At 37.4% G+C, this 25,822-nt stretch overlaps 1 protein-coding gene across 5 annotated transcripts in view; it reads left to right on the top strand.

The window, feature by feature from the left end:
- Nucleotides 1-25,822, top strand: part of LMBR1 (limb development membrane protein 1) — a 207,751-nt gene that overhangs the window by 153,912 nt on the left and 28,017 nt on the right. For 3 of the 5 annotated variants that reach the window (XM_032753208.2, XM_032753207.2, XM_032753209.2), the window contains 6 exons: nucleotides 5,215-5,295; nucleotides 10,774-10,850; nucleotides 11,485-11,562; nucleotides 13,735-13,808; nucleotides 14,045-14,135; nucleotides 15,364-15,430. In XM_032753208.2, coding sequence (XP_032609099.1) covers nucleotides 5,215-5,295; nucleotides 10,774-10,850; nucleotides 11,485-11,562; nucleotides 13,735-13,808; nucleotides 14,045-14,135; nucleotides 15,364-15,430 — 468 coding nt within the window. Of the gene's footprint in view, nucleotides 1-2,869; nucleotides 2,993-5,214; nucleotides 5,296-10,773; nucleotides 10,851-11,484; nucleotides 11,563-13,734; nucleotides 13,809-14,044; nucleotides 14,136-15,363; nucleotides 15,431-25,822 lie in introns of all 5 variants that reach the window. The other 2 variants (XM_032753216.2, XM_032753215.2) reach the window with 1 other exon arrangement.

The following is a 25,822-nucleotide window of genomic DNA, read 5'->3' as shown; positions in this document are numbered from 1 at the left end:
GTCTCAAAGCCCACTGTAAACACTGCTTGGCTACTGCCTTTGTTCTCTCAAGGCCCTAGGGCTCTACGATTAGTAGTGGGGGAAGCCAGCCAGGTTTGTGTCCTTCCCTTCAGGGTGAAAAGTTCCCTCAGACCCAGGGCAGGTCCCGAGATGCTATCTGGGAGGCAGAGTTTGAAGTCAGAAACTTTAGAAGTCTAGTTGGTGTTCTGTTTTACTGCAGCTAAACTGGCCCTCAGACCACAAGACAATGTCCTTGCTACTCTTCCTGTTCCTACCACTGCCAGCCCATGGGGAGTTCTGCCAGGCCACTGCCAGTGGTCACTTAATGTCCAGAGGCTCTGCAGTTAGCTTGTGAATGTTGCGAGGCCTGGGACTCACCCTGCAGGGCAGCGGGCTCCCCTCTGTCCCAGGGCAGGTCTAGAAATGCTGTTCAATAGCCTAGGCCTGGTTTCGGGGGCCCGAAGAGCCCACCTGATACTCTACCCCACTGTGGCCAAGCTAGTACCTAAGCTGCAAGTCAAAGTACTCTGTACTTTTCCCTCTGCTTTTCTCAAGCAGAAGGAGTCTTCCACTGTAGCCACCACAGCTGGGAATATGCTGCATCAGACCTGAAGCCAGCATGTCTCAGAGTCTTCCCAAGCAAAGGCCCATGGCATACTAGCTATGTGTCACTCCTGGATCTTTGGGGCCCAAGGGCTCTTTAGTCAGTAGGTGATGGATCCTTCCAGAACTGAGTCTCCCACTTCAAGGTAGCAGGTTCCCTTCTGGCCCAGGGTGTGTCTAGAAATGTCATCCAGAAGCTAGGGCCTAGAATAGGGGCCCTTATGACTGTGCCCAGTACCCTATTGTACAATGGCTGAGCTGGTATCCAAAATGCAAGACAAAGTTCTCTTTACTTTCCTCTCTTCGAGCAGAAGGAAGGAGTCACTTTCCTTGCTGTGAGCTCTGCTGCCTGGGGTTGGTGGAGAGGTGGTGCAACCACTCCCTTAGCCACTCTGTGTGGTACATGCTGCCCTAGTCCACTGGCTCTGAGCCCAGCCCAGCAGCAGGACTTGCTTAGGAATTGCAGTTCTTTTGTCCTATGCTGCTTTTCAAGTTTACTTAGGACCCCAGAGCACTGTAGCCCGTGATGGTGAGGCTTGCCGAGAAACTCAAGTTTTGACCACTGGGATGGGGAATTTCTTTCTGGCTAGGGCTGGTCCACATGCTCCTTCTGTGGGCACGCAGTGGCTGAGCCCAGCACAGCTTTACTGTCTGCTGTGACAGGGCAGCATTGGTGCAATTCGAAGTCCCCCATTTGTTATGCTGCCCCTCCCCCAAGTACACAGATTCTCTCCACACTACCTGGCCGCTGCTGGGGGATGGAAGAGGGGTTGGCATCGGTGATTCAAGGCTGTCTTTTCTACCCTCTTCAGTGCCTCTTTCAGGAATATGAAGTTAAAACCAAGTACTGTGAGTGCTCACCTGGTTTTTAGTTCTTATGACAGTGCTATTTTGTATGTAGTTGTTAAAATGTGGCGCTCCTGCAGCAGAGACAATCGGTAGAGGCTCCTATTTGGTCATCTTGCTCCGCCCTCCTACTGCTTTAGTCTTAAATATGAGCAGACAACTAAGGCTCACCACATATCCAAGGAAAGTCTCCCATATGCATCAAACAGGAGAGCTTGGAGGAGAAGAAATATGCATGGGAGAAGAATGTCTCAAAACAAATCTGTCAATATCCTGGCAGAGATAGAGATGACATTCATGAGAAAGACCAGGTTCCATAAAAATGGGATATTCAGTGAGCAGAAAAGGATCCTTGAAATTTAGAAATAACATAGCAAAAAGATTGGAAGATAAAGAACTTTTCCAGAAGATAGGTCAAAATGGCAAAAATAGGTAAAATAGGAGAGAAGAGTTAAGAATATTAGAGAACCAGCTCAGGAGATCCAATGTCCAACTTAGAGGAGTTCCAAATAGAGGAGAGAAAATGTGGTGGAGGAAATGACAAAATGAAGATTTCCCAGATCTAAAGGACATGAATTTGGAGATTGAAAGGGATCATCTAGTGCCCAACACAATACATGAAAATGGACTCTCATCAAGAACACTGGGGACAAAGATCCTACATAGTTTGAAAGGGAAATGACAAGCAGTTCACATTCAAAAAGACAGGAATAAGAATAGCTTCAGACTTCTCAAAAGCAAATCTAGAAGCAGGAAGACAATGAAGCAATGCCTTCAGAATTCTGAAGGAGAATTAGTTTTGACCTTGATTTTTTATACTTAATCAAACTATAATGTAAGCGCAAAGGTAAAATATTCAGACTTGTATAGTCTTTAAAAGTTACTTCACATTCCCCTTTTCTTAGCAAGCCACTGGAGGATACCCACCATCTAAGCAAGGGAGTAAATCAAGAGAAGATACGGGCTGTGTAGGAAATACGAGGTGCTCCACAGGAGACGCGGGCAGGCAGTCCCAGGGTGAAAGGGTGCAGGAGGCACAGAGGGCGGTCCATCTAGGGTGGGCGGGTCTAAAGACATTGGGAGAAATTTCTTCAACAAAATGAAGTTGATAGTATAACTGAGGAATATAAAAACCAGGAGAAAATAAAGACCTTTGGCAGGATGTTTTGGTTTTGAATTTGTGTTAAGTACATAGAAAATTAAGTAAAAGAAAAATTATTGCTAATTCTGGGGGTGGGAAGAATGTTAAGGAAAGAAGGAAAGCTGGTCACAGTTTGCTATGTGGATAGGCATTTTGGTTGTTATAATAATGCAGACATTGAATATCAGTCTCGCTAAAGTGATCATTATGGCCATATGGAGAGAAAGGGAGGAGTGAAGAGGTGTGTGGCTCAGACACTTGCGTCCTCACCTGCCACAGTGGGAGTGCTCTGTGCAGGGAATCCAGAAGTTGCAATAGGAAGGCAAGTGCCAGAAGAACAAGCTGGACAGCGACTTTTGGGAAAATGGATTCAGGAGGGAGGAGGCATGACAGCAAACCCATGCATGTGTTTGACACTTTGAGCTATGTGCATGCTTCATTTTGATAAAGATAAAACCTTTAAAAAAACCACTTAAAATTAAGACAAGTAGTATAGAAAGTATAAAATAAAGTTGATCAGCTATTATACTAAATAATACTGAATGCAAGCTCTATATTTTACTAAGTGTAAATAGGCTGATTTGACTGTTAAAGAACAGTTTATCAGATTGGATTATTCAACCTGTGTTTATCATTTTTGCTACAAGCATCTATTGCCCTTTCTTCTAGTAAACTACCTGATTTGGATTTGCGGATTTCCCTAGTTAGATGAGATTGGCAGAATGCTCATCAAAGTTCACGGCTCTCCAAGAAACTGACATGTGACTCTAAGCTATGCCATTAGGATGCCTGCTTCCTAGACTTTTATTCTTCCTCATAGTGACATACAGACTGCGAGTACCCAGGACTGAGTCATCCCAGCTGTTACAATATGAGGAAACTATCCATTTGTTCTGCCACCTGGAACTCTCAGCTGCCCGTCTCCTCTACTTTCTTTACTGGAAAATTTTCCTACTGGTTGTATCTTATGAATTCCTTTTCTGTTTTAACTAGTGAGTCTATTTCAGTTGCCTGTAGCCAGTGAACTCTAACTGATACAGTTGAAACCTCCAATAAGATTCAGCTGGATAAGAGAAAAAGAAAGATTAAAATGAAAGGTGTGTGTATAAATGTATGTAAGTAAGCAAGCAAGATAGGTAAAAACAAAAAGAAAGTAGAACTTAAAATCCACAAAATGGAATTTAAGTTGAAAGGCATTAGAAACAAACAGGGTCATTATGAAATGATAAAATACATGATTCATAAGGAAGATGTAACAGTCTAGGATGAAAAAAAAAAAAAAAAACCCTAGCAAACAGAACCTCCCAGTCTCAGCAGTCAAATACAAATGCATAATGAAAAAAAAAACCACTCTTAAAAACTGAGAGAACTTAAAGTACAGTTGTAGTGGGTATTTTAATTTCTCTGTTTCAGAATTTAACAGATAAAATATAAAGAATACGAAGATCCACCATTGGAGAAACAAGCAGAAAATATGAACAGGGAAAATTCAGGTGATAAACGCACAGAAATATGTCCAACCACATTTAGGGAAATGCATGTTAAAGTAACAGGAAGAAAACATTTTCCACCCATCACGTTGGTAGAATTCGAGAGTTATAATATCCAGTGCTGAAGACGATACTGGAAAATAGATACTTTCAAAGCTATTGGTAGAAATGTAAATTATTTCAATAGTTTAAATTATTACAATATTTGGGGGAAGTAACCTACTATAAATGTTTATACCCTACTCAGCAATCTAAGTTTTGGGAATCTGTCTTACAGAAATAATTAGAACCAAAATGTACTGGATGGGCATACAAGAATGTTTATTGCAACACTGTTTCTAGTGGCAAAAAGTTGAAAACTTGAATATATGTAAAGGGAATAAAGTTGTAGTACATCTGTACTATGGAATGTTATTCAGCTGTCAACTTGGACAGATAATTGACTAGGAAAGCAAATGGTAAAGTAATATGTCTGACCCCATTCATGTAAAACATGTAATAAAGACCATGCATATGATACATATGTATGTATGAATGTGCTTCTGAATGTGAAGAAAGGTATGGAAGCATCAGCCAAGCTGTTCACAATTGTCATTTTAAGGAGGTGAGATAGAGAAGAGGAGGTCTTGATTTTTTTCACTTTCTATAGTAAGCCCAAGTTGCTTTTGTAATTGAGAAAAGATTATTAATAGATCAAATTAGAACTTTACCACGTTAAGAAATGTTCTAGGAAACGTGTAGTGTTTATTTTTAATATTCTTATTTCAGTAGCTTTTGTGGTACCGGTGGTTTTGGATGTATAGTGGTGTGGTCTGAGATTTTAATGTACCCATCACTGGAGTAGCATACATTGTACCCAATATGTCGTTTTTTATCCCTTGCCTCCATCCCAACCCTCTCCCTTCTGAGTCTCCATAGTCCATTATATCACTCTGTGGAAACTTGTAGTGTTTAATCAGCAAGAAGTTTTAATTGGTAATTATATGGATGTGCTTTCCTCTGAATCACAGCAACATTTGTTATTTTCAATTAGCAGGATTTGCCGTGTGTTACTTCAGATTTTAATTAAAGGGCTACCTGTTCTATAGTGTTAGGGGTTCTGTTTTACTTCTAAATATTTTTTGCTTTGAACAGGGCTGTCTTCATCGGTGGAATACAACATAATGGAGTTGGAACAAGAACTTGAAAATGTAAAGACTCTTAAGACAAAATTAGGTATTGTACTTTTTTTTCTTGTGTACTGGCCTTGGTTTCTTATTAAAGACTTTACTATAGTCTGAAATATTAGAAAATTTATGAAATCTTTATGTTAAAACTTTTGACCTGCCCAAAATCATTAATAAAGACTATCTTATAGTTTGGGGAGAGGATAAGTTTACATTTATTCACTTTTTTTGGTTTTGTGTGTGTACAAAATGACTTCAAAGGTTCAAAGATTCAGAGATGTTGCTCCATTGCCTTCTCACTTGCATTATTTCCAACAAGTCATCTGTCATACTTATCTTTTAATGTGTCTTTTTTCTGTATCTGCTTTTAAGATGTCTTTATTGTTGATTTTGAACAATTTGATTGTGATACGCCTTAGGGTAGTTTTCCTCATGTTTCTTAGAGCTAGGAGCTTATAGTTTTCAACTAATTTGGAAATTTTTTGACCATTACTTCTCCAAATATTTTTTCTTTTCCCCTGATGCTTCCCTTTTCAGGGACTCCAGTTATGTGTATTTTAGGCTATAGCTTAAGGATGTTCCTTTATTTTTTAGTTTTTTTTTCTTGCTGTGTTTCATTTTGGTTAGCGTCTATAGCTGTGTCTTCACTTTCACCAATCTTCTGCATGTCTAATCTGCCTTTAATCTAGTGGTTTTTGCTTTTTTGTTTTTCTACAGTCTGCAGTTTTCATCTCTGGGGGTCTGGGCCTGTTTTGTATCTTCTATTATGTCTCTGATTAACACGTTCAATCTGTGTCCTCCTTCTTTGTGAAAATATAGAATATAGTTATGACAACACTTACAATGTTTTTGTCTGCTACTTCTAATGTTTGTGTTCGTTCTTGATATGTTTTGATTGATTTTTTTCCGCATAATCACTAGTATTTTTGTGCTTCTTTGCATGCCTGGAAACTTTTGATTAGAAAATAGATAATTTGAATTTTATCTTCTCAGGTGAGATTTTACCCTTGTTGGGTGCCTCACTTATAGTATTTCTTTTTTTTTGTTTTGTTTTTTAAGACAGAGTCTCACTCTGTCACCCAGGCTAGAGTGCAACGGTGCGATCTCAACTCACTGCAACCTCTGCCTCCCCAGCTCATGTGATCCTCCCATTTCAGCCTCCTGAGTAGCTGAAACCACAGGTGCATGCCTCCACAGCTGGCTAATTTTTTTGTGTTTTTTGGTAGAGATGGGATTTTGCCATGTTGTTCATGCTGATCTAAACTCCTGGGCTCAAGTGTTCCCGCCCATGTTGGCCTCCCAAAGTACTGGGATTACAGGCGTTAGCCACGATGCCTGGCCACTTATAGTAGTTCTGTACGTGAGGAACTTTGTTCTGAAATGCAGTTAAGTTACTTGGAAACAGTTTGATATTATTGTGTCTTGTTCTGAAGACATTTTAGGCTGGACCAGGGGATCATTGCCTCTAGGGTTAAGTATTCCCCACTGCTGAGGCAAGACCCTTCTACAAATTCTATCCAGTGTCCTGTGATTGATGAGATTCTGTACTGTCTTGTGGGAGAAGCAACTATTTTTGGCCTTTTGTGATTGTCGAGTGCTATTTCTTTTCATATTTTGGGGTGGTTCTTTCTTTAGCCCTGGGTTGTTTCTTCACATGCCTGAGCCGATATACTTGAGAATTTTTTACTGAATTCTTTACTGAATACTCAAGGGTGACTCTTTGCAGATCCTTGGAGTTCTTTTTCTGTGCTTCAGTCACCTGTCTGGCACTTTGCTGTGCAGACTCCAGCTGACATAGTCTCCCCAGATTCCCATTTCATGCTCTCAACTCAAGGGATGAGCTGGGCTCAGCTTGTGTTCCTCCTTCCTGCATCACGGCCTGGAAACTCTCCAGACAGTAAGCTGGGTCAGAAAGGGCTTGTGTGGTTTGTTTCCTGTGTCTCAGGCGTCATTGTTCTTCCACAATCAGATGTCCAGTGTCTTGAAAACTGTTGTTTCATATCTGTGTGCCTTTTGGTTTCTTAATTGTTTCAGGCTGGATGACAAACCTGGTCCCTGTTGTTGCTGCAGCTTTAGAAGTGGAAGTCCAGTGTTGCGTTCTTGAAAATCAAATATGGTGTTCATTTATTTTCATTTCTGTTAATAATATTATATTTCCTGAAGTTACTTCAGTCATCCTGCTGTTGGTAGATATTAGATCTGCTTCTAGTTTTTTGCTGTTACAAATAATGTTGCTGTAATCATTCTGGTATGTAACTCTTGGTGTATATGTTTTTCCAGGGTACATACTAGATATGGAATTACAAGATCGTTGTATATGTGCCTGTGCAACTTTTGTAGATAAAGCCAAATGGTTTTCTCACATAGTTGTATTAATTTGCTTTCCTGCTGGGCATGAGTAGGATTCCTGTTGCTCCACATCCTTGCCTATACTTGACAATGTTGGACTTGAAAATTTTTACTGACTTAGTGGATGTGAAGTGGTGTTTCTTTGGTATTCTAATTCATATGTTCCTGATTTGTATTTGTATTTTTACATTTCTAATGTTCATTTAGCTTCTGTTTGAAAAACACAGGTTTCTGGCAATAGATTCTCTTAGTTCTTGTTTATTGGAAAACATACTAAAAATTTTTATTTGGTAGTTATCAGCATTGGAAAGATGTTATTCTACTGTCTTCTGGTTTCTTGTTAAAAGTCATGTTGTTGCTCTTTCAAAGGGTTTTAAAGATTTTCCTTTTGTCTTTGTTTAGCAATTTTACTCTGATAGGCTTAGATTTGGTTTTCTTTGTATTTATCTTTCTTGAAATCTGTGTGTCACTTCATGATACTGTGGCTTGATGTCTTTTATCTATTTGGGAAAATCTTGGCCATTGTCTTATCAAATATTGCTTCTGCCCCATTCTCTCTTATTTCCTCAGGCTGCAGTTACACATATGCTAGACTTTTTCATTCTTATATTCTTTTCTGTATTTATCTCCTTTTTTATCTTCATGCTTCAATGCTCTGATATTTTCTACTGGTCTGTCTTCCATTTTGCTTTCTTTCAGCTGTGTCATAACTATTGTCAAAACTATTGAATTCTTTATTTTAGTTACATTATTTTTCAGTTCTAGATTTTCTGTTTATTTTTTATAGATTTAAATTTACTTGCAAAATTTTCCATTTATCACTTATTTTATTGAATATGTTAATCATTTATTTTAAAGCATCTTTCTGATAAATCCAATATGTGGATCACCTGGAGGTCTGTTTCTGTTGTCTTTTTTTTTCCCCTCTTTTTCCATTTATTTATTTATTTATGAGATGGAGTTTCGCTCTTGTTGCCCAGGCTGGAGTGCAATGGCCTGATCTCAGCCCACTGCAACCTCCACCTCAGGGGTTCAAGTGATTCTCTTGCCTCAGCCTCCCGAGTAACTGGGATTACAGGTGCCCGCCACCATGCCCAGCTAATTTTTTGTATTTTTAGTAGAGATGGGGTTTTACCATGTTGGCCAGGCTGGTCTCAAACTCCTGACCTCGTGATGGGCCCGCCTTGGCCTTCCAAAGTCCTGGGATTACAGGCGTGAGCCACCGTGCCTGGCCTCTTTTTCCCATATCTGGTAATGTTTAATTGAATGCCAGACATTTCTTATACAAAACTACAGAAACTCTGTATGATGTTTTCTTCTTCTTGGGAGAATGTACTTTTGCTTCTGGCAGACAATTACAGTAGGGACATATCAGTCTAATCCATTAGGTTTGAGGTCATTCAAGGACAGGCTTTTGTCTTTACGACGACCGGTCCATTTCCACTTTGTCCTTCCTTCATACTAGGGTATAGCTTTTCATTGGTCCTAATTGAAAGCCTAGTTGCTTAGTTATTGACTATGACCTCATTTTCTTAATGAATTTTAGTTTTTACCTCTCAAGAAACATGAGCCTGACAGAAGCTTTGCTTGGCTACTTAGCCTCATAGTTGCATCTTTCTGTTGTTCTTCTCGGCCTCTTAGCCACTGGCATCTTGAAGGGAAAGTGGCACTGTCTGCCAGGTTCACTTCTTTGCCCTTTTCTTTTCTGTATGATCATAGCCTCTCAAATTTTGACTGCATTGGTAGCCCCAAATGCCAATGTCTGTCCTCTTGGCTCTGTTGAGTTTGCTGAAAGGTTTGCTTTAGAATCATTGCCTTTACCCATCGATTTCTCAACCTCTTGGGTCCATGCCATTTATATATTGGGAAATGGCTTGCAGCAGAAGGTGTAGAACAAATTGGGGGTCTTAGCTCAGTTCACTTCACAAAATATTGGCCCCTCAATTTTCATTGTCTTGATAGCTCTCTGATATGTTCATACAGATTTTTTAAAAATTAAGTTTGATTCATCTTTTCTACTTGTTCTTAGCATGAGGATTGGTGTTATAGGTAAAAGTAGAAGTTTGCTTCCAGCCTTTAGAAAACTAGAAGTGCTTATCTTAGGGATATTAAAAATAGAAGGGGGCCCAGGCGCGGTGGCTCACACCTGTAATCCCAGCACTTTGGGAGGCCGAGGTGGGCGGATCATGAGGTCAGGAGATCGAGACCATCCTGGCTAACATGGTGAAACCCCGTCTCTACTAAAAATACAAAAAATTAGCTGGGCGTGGTGGTGTGCGCCTGTAGTCCCAGCTACTTGGGAGGCTGAGGCAGGAGAATCACTTGAACCCGGCAGGCAGAGGTTGCAGTGAGCTGAGATCGTGCCACTGCACTCCAGCCTGGGAGACAGAGCGAGACTCCATCTCAAACAAACAAACAAAACAAAAATAGAAGAGATTTTTATTCATATAACTTTATTCATTCAGATGTATATGTCAATATGTAGATCTGTATGAAATACAAATATAGTAGGCCCTCAGTATTCGTGGGGGACTGGTTTCAGAACCCCCATGGGTACCAAAATCCACATATGATAAAAAATTATTGCAGAACCTGTAGCTATAGAAGGCCTACTGTATGTCTGTATTTTCAGAGTCAGCCGTATATTAACAATATATTTCCTTAACAATTGAGATGTCTTCACAGAGCTGAAATTTAAGCATCACAGGATTGAGGTGTTTAATGTAGCAAACTGGTTTTAAAACTCTGATTTTTGTCTGGGTGTCATAGTTCGTGCCTGTAATCTCAGCACTTTAGGAAGCTGAGGGGGGAGGATCGTTTGAGCCCAGGAGTTCAAGACCAGCCTGGGCAACATAGCAAGACTCTGTCTCTACAAAAAATAAATAAAAAAGATTAGCCAGGCATGGTGGCACGTACCTGTAGTCCCAGCTACTCGAGTGGTTGAGATGGGAGGATCACTTGAGCCTAGGAGGGTGCAGTGGGCTGTGGCTATACCATTGTGCTCTAGCCTGGGTGACAGAGCAAGGCCCTATCTCTAGTTTTTATAGTTTGTGGAGGAAAATTAAAAGTAATTTATGTTTTTTAAAGAGAAATTATGCAAAAAACAGATTATAGCATTATGGAATGAAAATGTTAATCTGGAGAAAACTTTGTTTTATTTTGTTTTTCCTTTTAATAGAGAGGCGAAAAAAGGCTTCAGCATGGGAAAGAAATTTGGTGTATCCCGCTGTTATGGTTCTCCTTCTTATTGAGACAGTAAGAATTTATTTGCCTAGTTAAAATAAAAGCAAATTATATTTTATTTATTTTAGCATTTGAGTATGGCAGCTCCCTCAGCTAAATGGTTTTTCATAAACTAGTTTTCTATCAACAGGATTAAAATCTTTCTCTGCCTTTATTTATGAAAATCCAATAAAGCAAAAATGGAAATTAATGGCAATTTAAAAAAATTTCTGAAGATTATCTGTTTCTTCATGAAAGCAGGAAATTCGGTCTTTTTTTCATTGAAAATTAAGAAAACAAGGTGTTGCAGATGACCTGCTTTAAATTCTGTTATAAAATATGAAAATTACATTATGAAATTAGTTCTGATAATATTTTACCACTTTTTTAAGTCCGTGGAGTCATGTGTTTCCAACTGGTGAGATCACTTAGTAAAAGGATCTATATACTACCAGCTTTTGTCACAAGCTTTGAAATTACAATAACTTGCAGACTCTTAGAATTTTGTCAGTTCTTGTTTGTAGTCTGATTACTTTAGTTTTATATATAGCGTTTTGGTCTTGTCTGCTTTCCCTCTATTCTGAAACATATATTTGGTTACCTAGATTTTAATATTTTGTATTGGTGAAAAATCTTGAGAGCTGACAGTTTGCTGTTTGTCTTGTAGTCCATCTCGGTCCTCTTGGTGGCTTGTAATATTCTTTGCCTATTGGTTGATGAAACAGCAATGCCAAAAGGAACAAGGGTAAAGTAAAATCGTTTAAAATGTCTTTCTTTTGCAAAAGTATTCTATGTCTATACCCTGAGTATTTCAAGTAAGCAAATGAAAACATTCACCTTTGTGCGTGTATATACTTCAAGTTTCTATGTCTATACCCTGAGTATTTCAAGTAAGCAAATGAAAACATTCACCTTTGTGCGTGTATATACTTCAAGTTGTATGAATTTCTTTATGCAAAGAGCCTTTATAATATAAACTGTGATTTTTGTTTCTAAGTTTTTACTTTGGGTTGACAGGGCCTTTTTTCAAGTGTTGGAATTTCCTTTTAGATTTCTTATCAGAGTTTATCTTGATTTTACTGAAATTCATTTGGCTATATGAAATTCCTTTAGCCATAGTCTTGATTCAGATCCCCCCACCTGAGTCTTTCCAGGACCTTGTGCCATCTGTTATTGCCGTTGTTGTATTCAGTTACAGCCTCTTCTCCATGAGTATAAGCCCACCATCATGCTCCAGGTGCCTCATCCTACAGACAGACAAGAAACTACCCTTTGCCATGTACAGTCTTATCTTTTTCTTTAGTTTTATACCCAAACCCACTGATAGAACAGGAAGTCACTTACTATACTGACTTCCTAGTCACTTTTAATCCATTTTACTATATCAACAAAACAAGTCCTAAGCCCTATAGTATATTTTTGTACCCATCCCCCTTAGTGCTTAGTAGAGAATGACTTGTACGTTATAGGAGATCCCTGTATAATTGTGTAAAAAAATTAGATACTGTTAATCCTTCCTACATGGCTTCTCTTGAGATAGCATAATTCCAAAGTATTATCTCTGTTGATCAATAAGCTTTTGTAGGGGAGAAGAAGTAATACCTTTTTCTAACCTATTGGAAGGTTCATGGCTGAGATGCCTATAACAAAAGATTAATAAGAGAAAAGCTGACAAACTTATTTAAGATAAGTTTTACATATCACAGGGGTCTTCAGAAATAAAGAAGACCAAAGAAACAGAAAAAGCTGTGTACTTTTATGCTCAGGTTTGGTGAAGAGTGGACAGTAGTGGGGAAGTATGACTGGAAGACAGGGGTGTGATCTAATGATTATAAACTGGGGGGATTTAGCAAGGCCTGTTCATATTCTTCTCGGTGTCCTCGTGTCTCTGGAGATAAACATGTGCCTCTCCTCTGGGTGGGTTGGGGGGGCACCCTCGAATGGGGGTCTTATGGCCTGCTTCGCAGGAGAAGGAGGCAGATCAGTGTGTGACCTTCCTAGGTTTTCTCAAATACCAGATCTCATATTTTGGAGTAGTGTGTCTCGAACCCCATCACTTTCTACCAGCATCATTTATTTCTTCTTCAAAAGATTGTCAAAAAGTTATTTTTTATTGGGCTGACTGTAGATTCTTAATTATTCCTGGTGTTTCTATTACATGTAATCTGTGCTGACAAGTAAAACATTCAGATAGTTTCTTTTATTAGTAATCTTTGAAAATACTGTTTTACTTCAGTAGGGAATGATTTTTTCAGATCTCATTATAAAAATAGTAACTTTTTGTGTATTTTTTTAAGTTCTAGGTAAAGATAGTTTTTGAGATAGGGATAATTGTTTAGGAAAAAATTTATAGCATTACTTTTTAAAAATCTATGTTAACAGTTACATCTTTTGTAACTCTGAATTCCCAAGGAAAATTTGAGCAAAAGAAACTTTCAGGTATGGAAACAGGATATGCACATTTACTCTCTTTCTACTCTTAGCTTAATTTTGACATACTTTAATTGTGTAATCTTTGTATGTTGTGTAAGCATTCAGATAGCTATATATCCTATTCTTATTTTTCTATTGTGTTTTTAAAAACTCTTTCCCAAAACTATTCAGGATTTTTTCCTCAAGTAGCAAGTTGCCCCATTTTATAACAGTAAGCATAAGGATGTCATCTCAACAAGTAACTTCAATTACATTTAAGATAAGTAATTTTTCTTGAGCTTGTTAAAATTGTTAACATGGTGCCTAAATTTGTTGATGAAATCAGTCTAATGTCATGTCTTGTTGGCTTTTGAAAGTCTAGATGTTATTTCAAAGTAGTAAACATTCATAATTTCAACTGTCTTATATTTATGAAACAGCTGTTTTAGGGAAACCAATATAATGGTGTCATCGAATTCTGAAAAGTGTCTTTCTCCCACCCCAGGGGCCTGGAATAGGAAATGCCTCTCTTTCTACGTTTGGTTTTGTGGGAGCTGCACTTGAAATCATTTTGATTTTGTATCCTTTCTTTAACTGAATGTTCAGCCTATCCACAAATTTTATACCACGTTTTCTGGGGCAGTGGTTATTTACTAAGACACTTGTCTAGAAGAGAAAACAACAGGTTAGTCTTCCTCAAGCACTTAAAGTGGCTTTTTGTTTTATTTTTCCTACGGGCCTTAAGACTTTGGAGACTGCCGAGAACTTAGGAAACTTGCATTCTGTTGGAGAGTTTTTTTCCTTGATTCTCACAGCTATCTTATGGTGTCCTCTGTTGTCGGCTTCTATAGCCTTCGATTTTTTGGAAACTTTACTCCCAAGAAAGATGACACAACTATGACAAAGGTAAGGTAGAATCTTAGGTGACTGTGCCTCTCGTTTGCCTTCCCAGACAGACTGCTTTATTTAATAGTCATCCTGAATGGTTCATTTGCAGTGATAGGTATTTGTTTGTAAGTTGCGTAAACACAAACTGGAAGATTTTCAAAATGCTGAGTGAGTGGGAAAGGGATGTACCCTGTTTAATTTGGATGGCGTCCATTCACTGTAAATGCAGAGAACTGCAGAGCTTGTTAACTAGCTATAGAAGGCTCCTGAAAGGACTCTTTTTCCTCTAAAGAAAACGTATTGCTAATGAGTAACTTGGATTGTGCTAACTGTACTTCAGGGAGCTTGTTTGAAGTCTGAAGAACTTAGTTGCTACAAGTAGTAGAGACAAAGTATTTCAAATTTGAATAATTAAAGTAAGACGGAAGAGTTCTATTCAGAAACATTTTGTAGTCTGAGGCTAATTTGACTTTTTCCACAACATGTCATTGGCTTCAGAATAAAAAGGCTGTTGCTGTATATAGTGACTGAATCTTTATAAAATATTCCCGTAGGGTGACAAAGAAGAATAACTAATAAGAGCTGCAAGCTTGTTTTGTTTTTATTTTATATTTTTAGCCTACTTAAAGGGAGGAAGTTATTTTACACACACACATACACACACACAGCTATTTCTTTAAACTTAATAAGTAGTTGAGATTCAGTATCTAGTTTAAGTGATCATAAATATTAATTGGTATTTTCAACTCATTTACTATGGAAGAATAAACATGGGATGCATTATTACAAAAGTTTAGAGGTTTTGGATTTCTGGTGCTTTTTAAATCTTACAATTAACATTAGAAATAGATGTAATAAAAGAGATCTTAAGCAATAATCTGGCCTTAAAAATGTAGTCAGAAGTATCCAATATGTTAATTATTTTTTACTTGACAGGCAGAACCTTTTGAAATAACAACTGCCATCAGTAATGTAAAATGTATTATGTAGGTGTCAAGTAATTTAAGTATTCTATAACTATATCTGTGCTAGGTACTGTAAACATCTAGAACTTACAGATATAACTTTATTTATTTTCAAAGCGTGTTATTCTTTGAAAATTCTGTACTGAATAGTAAGTATCATTAAGAAATCGGCAAAGTACACTAGGTAACTAGAATGCACAATAATTTCTCAGAATGTTACTGGGTTTGATTGTCATCCTGCTGCTTAACTGCCCAATATTCTTTCTCATTTCTCATAACAGATCATTGGAAATTGTGTGTCCATCTTGGTGTTGAGCTCTGCTCTGCCTGTGATGTCGAGAACACTGGGTAAGTGTCAATGAGAAATTTTCACTTAAAGATCCATGTGTTTAAAAACTGTCTTTACTGAACTTACTTAACATTTACTTTCTAAACTTTTTCATAAAGATTACCTTTGAAATACAGTGTTTCTTCCGACATCATTTTACACCTTTACTTGTATGCTTTATGTATAGGGACATACCAAGACAAATACTTTTATCAAATAAAGACTATTTTTTAAACACTTAAAAGCATTCTTTCTCCAAACAATGGCCTGGTTTTTTGTTGTGTTTTGTTTTTACTGACACATCTATAAGTTAGGCTTTTGAGTCCTCTAGTGAGGAAACTGCATTAAACTAATTTTTCTATATAAAAGTTTTTGAGCATTTATAATTTAGTATGGTTTAAAAAATTGAAAATTTGTAAATTATTTTAAGCTGCTTTGTGTCCACGAAATAGAGGTGAAAGCAGTGTAATCTCTGAGAACACACTCTGATTCAAAGGACACCCTTGAGAGTTCCCACTTGCCTGTCATTCATTTCTGTCATTTTCTTAATGTTTCAGTTTATGGAGAATTTGATAATCTTTTAAAAGAAAAACAGATTTTCGCTTTGTCATTGAAATAGTTGAGTAAGTCTTCCTTTAGTCGTCTTTTATAAAATACTATCGTAGACCATATTCTGAGTTCTTCACTAAATATTATTTCAGACAAAAGTTTCCATTAAGCATTTCTATCTAATTCTCTAGACTTAGAATTGACTTAAGAGTGCACACAAATGATTGGAAAATTTCAATCATTAAATTTTAGCTACTTGCTCATAACAAAAATTGCTGGTAACTTTGAGTTGCTTTTGCGTTAGCTGTCATATTGCCTCCATTATTTATTGAAGACTTACAGATATCAGGGATGCAGGCTGTGCAAAGAAAGTAGAAGCTTTGTAGGTATCTTCATAATTCTTACAAAGGATTTCATCTTTGTAATAGAAAACAAAATTAAAGTATAAATGTAAAGGGACCACTGTTCCATAAGCTAATAAAAAACTGGTGTGGGTAATAGTCTTATTTCTTTTGTGTTTGCTTTATAGGACTTGTAATTGTTTTGACATCTGCGTATGTGAATCTTGAAAATGCTGAAAGTATGCTCTTTAGCAAACTGATTTGATGTTAAATGTTATCATTTATATTATGACAGTCTATTAAATAATTTGTTATATTTCAGCCAACCTATCATTTTAATACTTACGAAACTCATTCACTGTACTGTTATTTAAGATTGATTGCTAATCATTAATATATACCGATTATATGGAAGAAAATTACATGCTGAGTATAGTTTTAATACAAAGAAAACAAACTAATGGTAAAATTTACTTTTTGAAGGCCAACAAATTAAATTCCAGAGTAGTTTGCCATAGAGATAAATAAAAAGAAAAAAAAGAAAGATAGAACAATTAAAATGCAGCTAACAAATGCCTGGACCCAGCTGTCCAAACAGGATTAATGGAGTGCATTAGGGTACAGTGAGTCATGTGGTGCTTTGCAAAATATCAACACGCACTGCATTACATGTTATGCCCAGTGGCATTGAATAGATGAAAAGAAATAAATACGTTAAACAGATTCATAGAGGCTTTTCACAGTAATAAAAAAGCAAATTTCTAGACTAAAAGAAAAAGCTTTATTTTAGCATTATGGGAAATGCAAACTAGAGAGTTACTTTGTAATTCCTCTATTAACCCTTTAGAATTGAGTCTTTGATTTTAAGAAGATAAAATATAGAGAATTGTCATGAATATTATCCTAGTGTATAACAGGATTTTGATTTACCAGCTGAAAAGCTTATAAGACTAGAATAGAGGATGTATTTAAGCAATCAGATTCCAAGCTGTGACATTTTTCAGTCTTTCTTGTTGCCTCTCTCAAGGAAACCCTGACCTTAGTGTGGTCTCCTTTGCTCCTGTGAAATCAGCCAGCAGTGCCCCATCACTTATAATGAAATGAGAAATGCAGTAACAAGAAAAATCATATTTTATCTCTATATGTGTAATTTCTCTATTATTTAAAGTTTTTTTAGTGAAGAGTATAAATTTGATTATAACTTGAAATACATTGAATCTAGTATAAAAGAAATAATTTGGTGATGTTTTTGCTTCAAAAATGAAAGTGTTCAATGGACATGTTTCTTTTTTAAAAATTTGCCCGCTATTGTTCATGCATCACAGGCTTTAGATTTAAGTACATGGTGTGATATGGCATATTTATTAAGTAATTCCTTTTAAATAGCTTGTTACATTTGAATGAAAAATTTTGTACTAACTGAAAAATCACCACTAAGTAAATTTTATAAGCATATTACTTGCCACAAAGAATTAAGTTGTGAGAAAAATTTTGATCACGTATTCTTGGTTAAATAGAATTAGTATAAATGATGCTTTTATTTTTCATAGGAAACACAAATAATCTGTACTTAAAATTTTTTATTAGAACCCTGCAAAAGTAATGCCATGTAAATGAATATATTTTTCAAAACATTGTTTTGCTGCCTGTTCATACTTAAGTTTTCAGAATTCAAAATTTGGGGAGATTTGATGTCTGTATTTTTAGTAAACAACTTACTATGTAGTTTAATAGACTCTCAGGGTGATTAAAGGAGATGTTTGCAAACAAGGTGAAAATAGAACAAGAGCAAACTAATTATCTATAGGTGTCCAAAATTCTATGCAATAAAATATTTTGAATGTTGCAATGAATTTTATAAGAATAGATTCTATGTGATTGCTGATATGTTCTTTATTATGCTTAATCATGAAACAATTGAGAGGTTGACTTTTTTGTGTTATTCTTTATTTGAATTCTCCTTTAAAGAGGAAAATTTTTCTCTAATGCAAATGATAGTCTTTGAAATGCTTTTAATAATTTCTATATTGTAATTATTTTTACAGTTATTTTTCATCTTGGAAGCTCTTTCTATAATTTATAAGTTATGTAGGGTCCAAATACAATTTCTTTTTAGTATACTTGTAGTAAATAAAACAAAAGCACTTTTTCAAATCAGCTTGAATTTATTTTCAGTATTTTCACATATTTCTCATTTGGGTCCCATATAATCTATTATCTTACAGGAGGTAAAGTAGATTATTCTTTTTTGCTTCTTGATGAAGGGACCTTGTTTTATAATGGGTCTTTTTTGGAGAGGTCTTTATTTGGGGTTTTGGTAATCCCTATTTATCTTTACCCTGGGCTTTCTCTAGCTCTTGTTGTGAAACAGAAATAAACAATGCTTTCACGGAGGCTTAGCAATGACGAATGTGAAATGGAAGTATAAGTCATATATTCCTAATTATGACATTGATATAAAAATCATTTCAAACCCTATATTGAAAATTTCTCACCAAAAAGTATATATGATTTCATTATATTCAGATATAGAAAATAATAAATGAATAATATGACTTAACTTTTGGTTGATTACTAATGTTCTTGTATCTGAGCAATAAGCTTATATATACAGTTGAGATTTTTAAGAATAAGGAATTCCCAAAAATATTTTGTGCCAAATATCTAAAACAGTTAAGAGAGCAGCTCATGATATCACCGTAAAAACTCATATTCCTGGTATCTACAAAATGTGTTTCCTGAGACTACACTTCTTTCAGGGCACACAGCCCTGTCTGAGAAAATGTCTGTGGGTCACACGTACCTAAATTTAGTCACCTGTCGATATTCAGCTACTTTAAATTTATTTGTTATAATTTTCATGCAGAAAATAATTTCCTTTAGGACCATTTAGCTGGAGGGAACCGTAAGAGGTAATTTGAAAAATGTTACAGTTAAAATGTTACAATTAAAACTAGACAAATGATAGTAAGGGTCTAATTTGTCCTAAGAATAAAGACCTCTAAGCGATCTGAGTATTCTTTTTTTTTTTCTTTTTTCTGAAACAGAGCCTAATTCTGTTACCCAAGCTGGAGTGCAGTGGCACAATCATAGCTCACTGCAGCCTCAACTTCCTGGGCTCAAGCAGTCCTCCCACCTCAGCCTCCTGAGTAGCTGGGACTACTGGCAGCTAGCTACTTACACCACACCACCACACCTGGCTAATTTTTTGTAGAGATGGGGTTTTGCCTTGTTGCCCAGGCTTGCCTAAAATTCCTAGGCTCAAGTGATCCACCTGCCTTGGCCTCCTAAAATGCTGAGATTACAGGTGGGAGCCACGTGCCTGGCCTTGCTGAGTATTTTTTTTTTCTTTTTCCTTCTTTTTTTTTGAGATGGAGTCTCACTGTGTTGCCCAGTTGAAGTGCAGTGGCACAATCTCGGCTCACTGTAACCTCTGCTTCCTGGGTTCAAGTGATTCTCCTGCCTCAGCCTCCCAAGTAGCTGGGATTACAGGTGCCTGCCACCACGCCCAGCTAATTTTTGTATTTTTAGTAGAGACGGGGTTATGCCATATTGCCCAGGCTGGTCTCGAACTCCTGACCTCAAGTGATTTGTCCGCCTCAGCCTCTCAAAGTGCTGGGATTCCAGGGGTGAGCCACCGTGCCTAGCCAGGCTGAGTATTCTTAATAATACATATGCACAGTCATTTCTGAGATAGATGAACAAATTATCTCATTTGTAGGAAATTGTATTTTTAGTATTTAATCATATAAGTGAATGCATAAATAAATAGTCCTGATGAAGAATACTAAAAATTAGAGATCCGGCTGCCACTTCTAATTCCAGTCTCCTCTTCCAAGCTTCCAGAAATGTCTTTGGTTTACAGCTTTTCAGACCTTTTCCTGTGCATATGTATACACGTGTTTGTGTGTATATATGTGTACTTTGTAGAAAATTTTAAAATCTCACCTGAGTATTACTTTATTTCTAATTGTTTTGTTGGCTTTCTCCTTATTTCTGATGACTCTTAACTTCGTGTGCTGCCTAGAGGGAGTTAAAAGAAGAAAATGTTTTGAAATAATTTTCTTTATCATATCTCAGTCACCTGAACATTAATTTCAAACCAAAAGAGAGTTACAGAAAGAGATAATTGAATGTTTGCCAGTGACTTGTAATTGCCTAATTCTATGGATTCCGTTTTTAATTTCTCTGTGGCATTTACTGTTTGTAATTTCACCCCCCAAATCTTGTCTGTCTTCATTTCTGGTCACTGCTCCTCTCTTTTTCCCTCCTGCTTCTCTGGCCATTCCTTAGCTGTGTCTTTTACTGCTCCTCAACTACCACCCATTCATTTGCCCCAAATTGAGACCTCCAAACCACCACCCACCCTAAGCTAAAACAGAAAAGTCTAGCTCTGTGCTACTTATGGATGTCCTCCTGCCACCTCACACTGGTCATTTCTAAAACAGAACCTGTCATTTCTCTCTCTCCTGTATTTCCCTTCAGTCTCTGGGACACTTTCTATCCAAGTGGTCAAACCAGAAACTTGAGACTTATGGTAAATGCTTCCACCTTCTGCGCCAGTACCTTATGGCAGTATTCACTTTCATCTTGGTAATATTTCTCACATCTACCTCTTTTTTCTGAAACAAGATTTAGCTCTGTTGTCCAGGCTGGAGTGCATTGGCACAATCATTCATGGCTCACTGCAGCCTCCACCTTCTGGGCTCAAGTGATCCTCCCACCCCAGCCTCCCGAGTAGCTGGGAAAACTGCCGCCCACCACCACACCCAGCTAAACTTCTTAATTTTTTGTAGAGATGGGGTCTCACTCTACTACCTGGGCTTTCTCACTTGGAAAATTGAACTCCTCGAACTCCTGGGCTCAAGTGATCCTCCCTCTAAGCCTCCCAAAGCATTGGGATTACAGATGTGAACCACCGCACCCGGCCTCACATCTACCTCTTTCTTCTCATTTTCCTTTTTAAAAGTGAAAAGAGTCAGACTTGTGTAGCATAAAAGGCAGAGAGCTGAGTATATGATTTTAGTATTTTATTGTGCGAGTAGTGTTTGTGAAGTAGATTCTAAGCAGATGTCCTTTTCTTTGAGAAGGACAGAAAAAGAAGACATCAAACCAAACCAAAAGAAATAAGGACATATTTAATTTTCCAAGTGAGAAAGTTTGACTGAGCCATACCATGGAGACCCGTCTCTGGAGAACTTTCCTCAGGAAGATCGCAGCCAGTTGCCATCCACACTGGAGGGCTTAGGCATGCACTTCTTTGAAAATTAGCACACAAGGTTCCTTCTTGGATTCTAATTATAATTCTCTTTCATTGGATTTTAGTTTGTCTTCAAGTTCACATACTCCTGTTCTGGATGACTAAATTTAAATTGCCTCCAGATTAGAACAAAATGAAATTGTTGCATGTAAATCCTCATGATGAAAATTGATTTGATATTTGCAAACACAGTTTTCCATCTCTGAGCTTTGGTTCCCATTGTTCCCACAGTCTTCTCCCATTCACCTTTCTCTGTCTATCCAAATCTTTTTTATTCTCTGAGGCAGAGTCAAATCCTGCATCACACATGAAGGTGTCTCAGAGTCTTGCACTTTCAGCCTTGTTTTATACATACCTATCTGTATTGACTTTCTCATGAAACTTTATGTTCCTTGAAGGACAAGACTTTTTTTCTGCATCTTTTTATTTTTCACAGCATCTAGTTAATAAGTATTTTTGATGTCAATAAGTATTTTGATGTCAGTGGGTGCCACCATGTTGAGTGTATATTGTGTTCTAGAATAGATGAACTAAGATACTCCATTTGTCCTGCTTTTGCCCTGGTGGTCTTTATTTCCATATTCTAAGCTTTTCTGACCAAATATTTTGGTTTTACTATTAATATTTTAAAAGACCATTACAACAATAGCCAAGAGGTGGAAACAACCAAAGTGTCCATCGTTGGATGAATCAGTGATCAGATTTTGGTACATAAACAATAATGGAATATTCAGCTAAAAGAAGGAATGACATTTAAGTGAAATAAGCCAGTCACAAAAAGGCACCTCTTTATAAGTGTGGTTGCACTTATAAGAGGTATCTAGAGTAGTTCATTTCATGAGTTGCCAGGAACTAGGGTGAGGAGGAATGGGAGTTCTTGTTTAATGAGTATAGATTATTCATTTTTTTAGGATGAAGAGAATTCTGGGGATGGATAGTACCGATGGTGAATATTCTTCCTATCACTGAACTGTACACTTAAAAAATGGTTAAATTCGTCAATTTCATGTTATGTGTATTTTATCACAATTAAAAAAGAAAAAAGAGTAACTAAACGGGTACATACTACAACATGAATGGACCTTGAAAACATTATGTTGTTATATTGTACGATTCCATTTCCATGAAATGTCCAGAATAGGAAAATCCATAGACAGAAAGTGGATTTTTTTGGAATACATCCAAAACCCTTGAACTGTTTATTTTTAAATGGTTGATTTTATGTTATGTGAATTTCACTTCAATAAGTTATTTTTTGGCTGGGTGTAGTGGCTCACACCTGTAATCCCAGCACTTTGGGAGGCCGAAGCGGGCAGGTCACTTGATGCCAGTAGTTCTAGACCAGCCTGGCCAACATCGTGAAACCCCATCTCTACTAAAAATACAAAAATTAGCCAAGCGTGGTAGCGTGCGCCTATAATCCCAGCTTCTTGGAAGGATGAGGCAGGAGAATCACTTGAACCAGGTGGCAGAGGCTACAGTGACCTGAGATAACGCCATTGCACTCCAGCCTGGGTGACAGAGCGAGACTCTGTCTCAAAAAAAAAAAAAAACGTATTTTTTTAATAAGGCTTTTACTCATAGATACTCAGTAAATATTTGTCCTCTTCTCTGTTTCCTTGGCGTGGCAATCTAATGCCAGGGCCTAATTGTTTTTGGTAAGTCAGTCTTTATGTGTTTGCATTTGCCTTCTTAGTGCCAGGCACTTGATAAGGAAAGGCAGGTGGAAGGACTTTTGAAAGTCGCCTTTCTGGTGTATAGAGTCCTAACCTGGAGCACCTCCTTTGTCTCTTCTTTCCATTCAGAGTCTACTTGTTATTTAAGGGCTAGTTCAATCCCCACCACACATACACGTGCACAGTGAAAGTGTGATCTTGTCATTTCCCTGCTCCAAATGCTGCAAAGACGTTTGCCATTCAAATACTGTACAGTTTCCTTAAGGTAACACATACGATCTATACCTGACCTCTGTCTGTATCTCTTGCCATTCCAAACCTCACATTCTGAGCCATTAGTAATAAAGATATAATCTTCAGGTGTGTTAGAAACAAAGTATGTCTGCTGTGCCTTCTATGCCTTTGAACACATTGCTTTGTTTACTGTGAGTAATTTTCTTTACCAGCCGTTCTCCGGCAAAACCTAACATGTTATTCAAGACTCAGCTCAGCCATGAACTCCACAAAACAAGTTTGCCATGAGATATCTCCCGTGCACTCTCATATAACACTCGGTGCAGTTTTCCGTTTATCTACCAGGTCACTTATCACATTATATCCAATGGCTTTTCTTTTCCTCCATAAAGCTGTACACTCCTTGAAGAAAGGGATGGCCTGCCACACAGCATTTAGCACACGTATGCGGTGGGAGGTTTACACACTCTCGCTTCCCATTTCACTTAACTGTTTGTATATAGACATGTGGCCGTACTGGAAATACTGCATTGTTTAAAAAGTCTTGTCTTCCTAGGAAGGCTATCAATACCATGAGGGAATAAATGTCTTACATACTTATTTTGTAGCTTCTGTAGCTACAAAATTTTTGAGGGACTCAAAAATTCTTTAAAAATTTAACTTAAAAACAAATACAGAAAATATAGAGTTTCTAAATAAATGTAATTGGTACAGCCATACATTAATATATTAATGCATGATACTGGGTATATAGCCTGAAGTCTAATAAATGCATTTTAACAGCTTTATTGAGGTATAATTGACATACAATAAACTGCACATGTTTAAAGTGACAATTTTGTAAGTTTTGACTTATACAAACACCTGTAGAACCACCACTGCCATCAAGATAGTGAACATATTTCATCACCCCCAAACATTTCTCCCCTCAGACTCCACTCGTGTTCCCCTATCCACCATCATCTCCAGACGGCCACTCATTTGCCTTTTTTTTTTTTTTTTCCTGACAAGTTTTTTAGGGCAGTTTTAGGTTCACAGCTAAATTGAGAGGAAAGTGCAGAGATATCACACGTACCCCCGTCCCCCACATGCAGAGCCTTCCCCGTTGCCAACATCTCCCACCAGAGCGGCACATTGGTTACAGTTGATGAACCTGCACTGACACATTATCACCCAGAGTCCAGAGTTTACATTAGGGTTCATTCCTGGTGTTGTACATTCTATGGGTTTGGGCAAATGTATAATGTCCCATATCCACCATTATGGCATCATGCAGAGTAGTTTCACTGCCCTAAAAATCCTCCGTGCCCTGTCTATTTATCCCTCCCTCTCTCTCTCACCCCCGGCAGCCACTAATCTTCTTACTGTCTCAGTAGTTTTACCTCTCCCAGAATGTCATGTAGTTGGAATCACACAGTATATAACCTTTTCAGATAGGCTTCTTTCATCTAACGTGTATTTAGGGTTCCTCCATATCTTTCCATGGCTTGATAGCTCATATCTTTTTAACGTCGAGTAAGATTCCATTGTCTGGATATACCACAGTTTAATTTATTTTTGTATAAATTTACGGGGGTACAAGTGCAATTTCGTTGCATGCATAGATTGTGTAATGGTGTAGTCAGGGCTTATAGGGTGTCTGTCACTTGAATAAAGTACACTATACCCATTAAATAATTTCTCATCGTCCAGCCTTCCCCCTGCCCTGGCGCCTTTTTCAGTCTTCATTTTCTATCATTCTGCACCCTACATCCATGTGAATGCATTATTTAGCTCCCGTCTGTAAGTGAGAACATACAGCATTTGTCTTTCTGTATCTGACTTGTTTCACTTAAGATGATGATTACACTCATGTTGTTGTGAAATACATGATTTCATTCTTTGCTCTGGCTGAATTGTATTCCATTGTGTTTTTATACCACATTTTCTTCATCCAATCATCCATTGATTGGCACTTAGGTTGATTCCATATCTTTGCTATTGTGATCAGTGCTGCTATAAACATATGAGTGCAGGCATCTTTTTGATATAATGATTTCTTTTCCTTTGGGTAGATACCCAGTACCGGGATTGCTGGATCAGATGGTAGTTCTATTTTCAGTTCTTTGAGAAATCTCCATACTGTTTTTCCACAGAGGTTGTAATAATTTACATTCCCACCAACCATATAGAAGTGTTCCCTTTTTTCTGCATCCTCTCCAACATTTTTTTTTTTGCATTTTAGTAGTAGCCATTCTGACTGATGTAAGATGATATCACATTGTGTTTTTAATTTGCATTTCTCTGATTAGTGATGTGGAGCATTTTTTCATATGCTAGTTGGCCATTTGTATGACCTCTTTTGAAGTCTGT

Source organism: Hylobates moloch, unplaced genomic scaffold (assembly GCF_009828535.3).
Source record: "Hylobates moloch isolate HMO894 unplaced genomic scaffold, HMol_V3 SCAFFOLD_1, whole genome shotgun sequence".
Taxonomy (NCBI): domain Eukaryota; kingdom Metazoa; phylum Chordata; class Mammalia; order Primates; family Hylobatidae; genus Hylobates; species Hylobates moloch.
The sequence above is the reverse complement of the archived record's forward strand: the minus strand, read 5'-3'. Positions and strand labels throughout refer to the sequence as shown.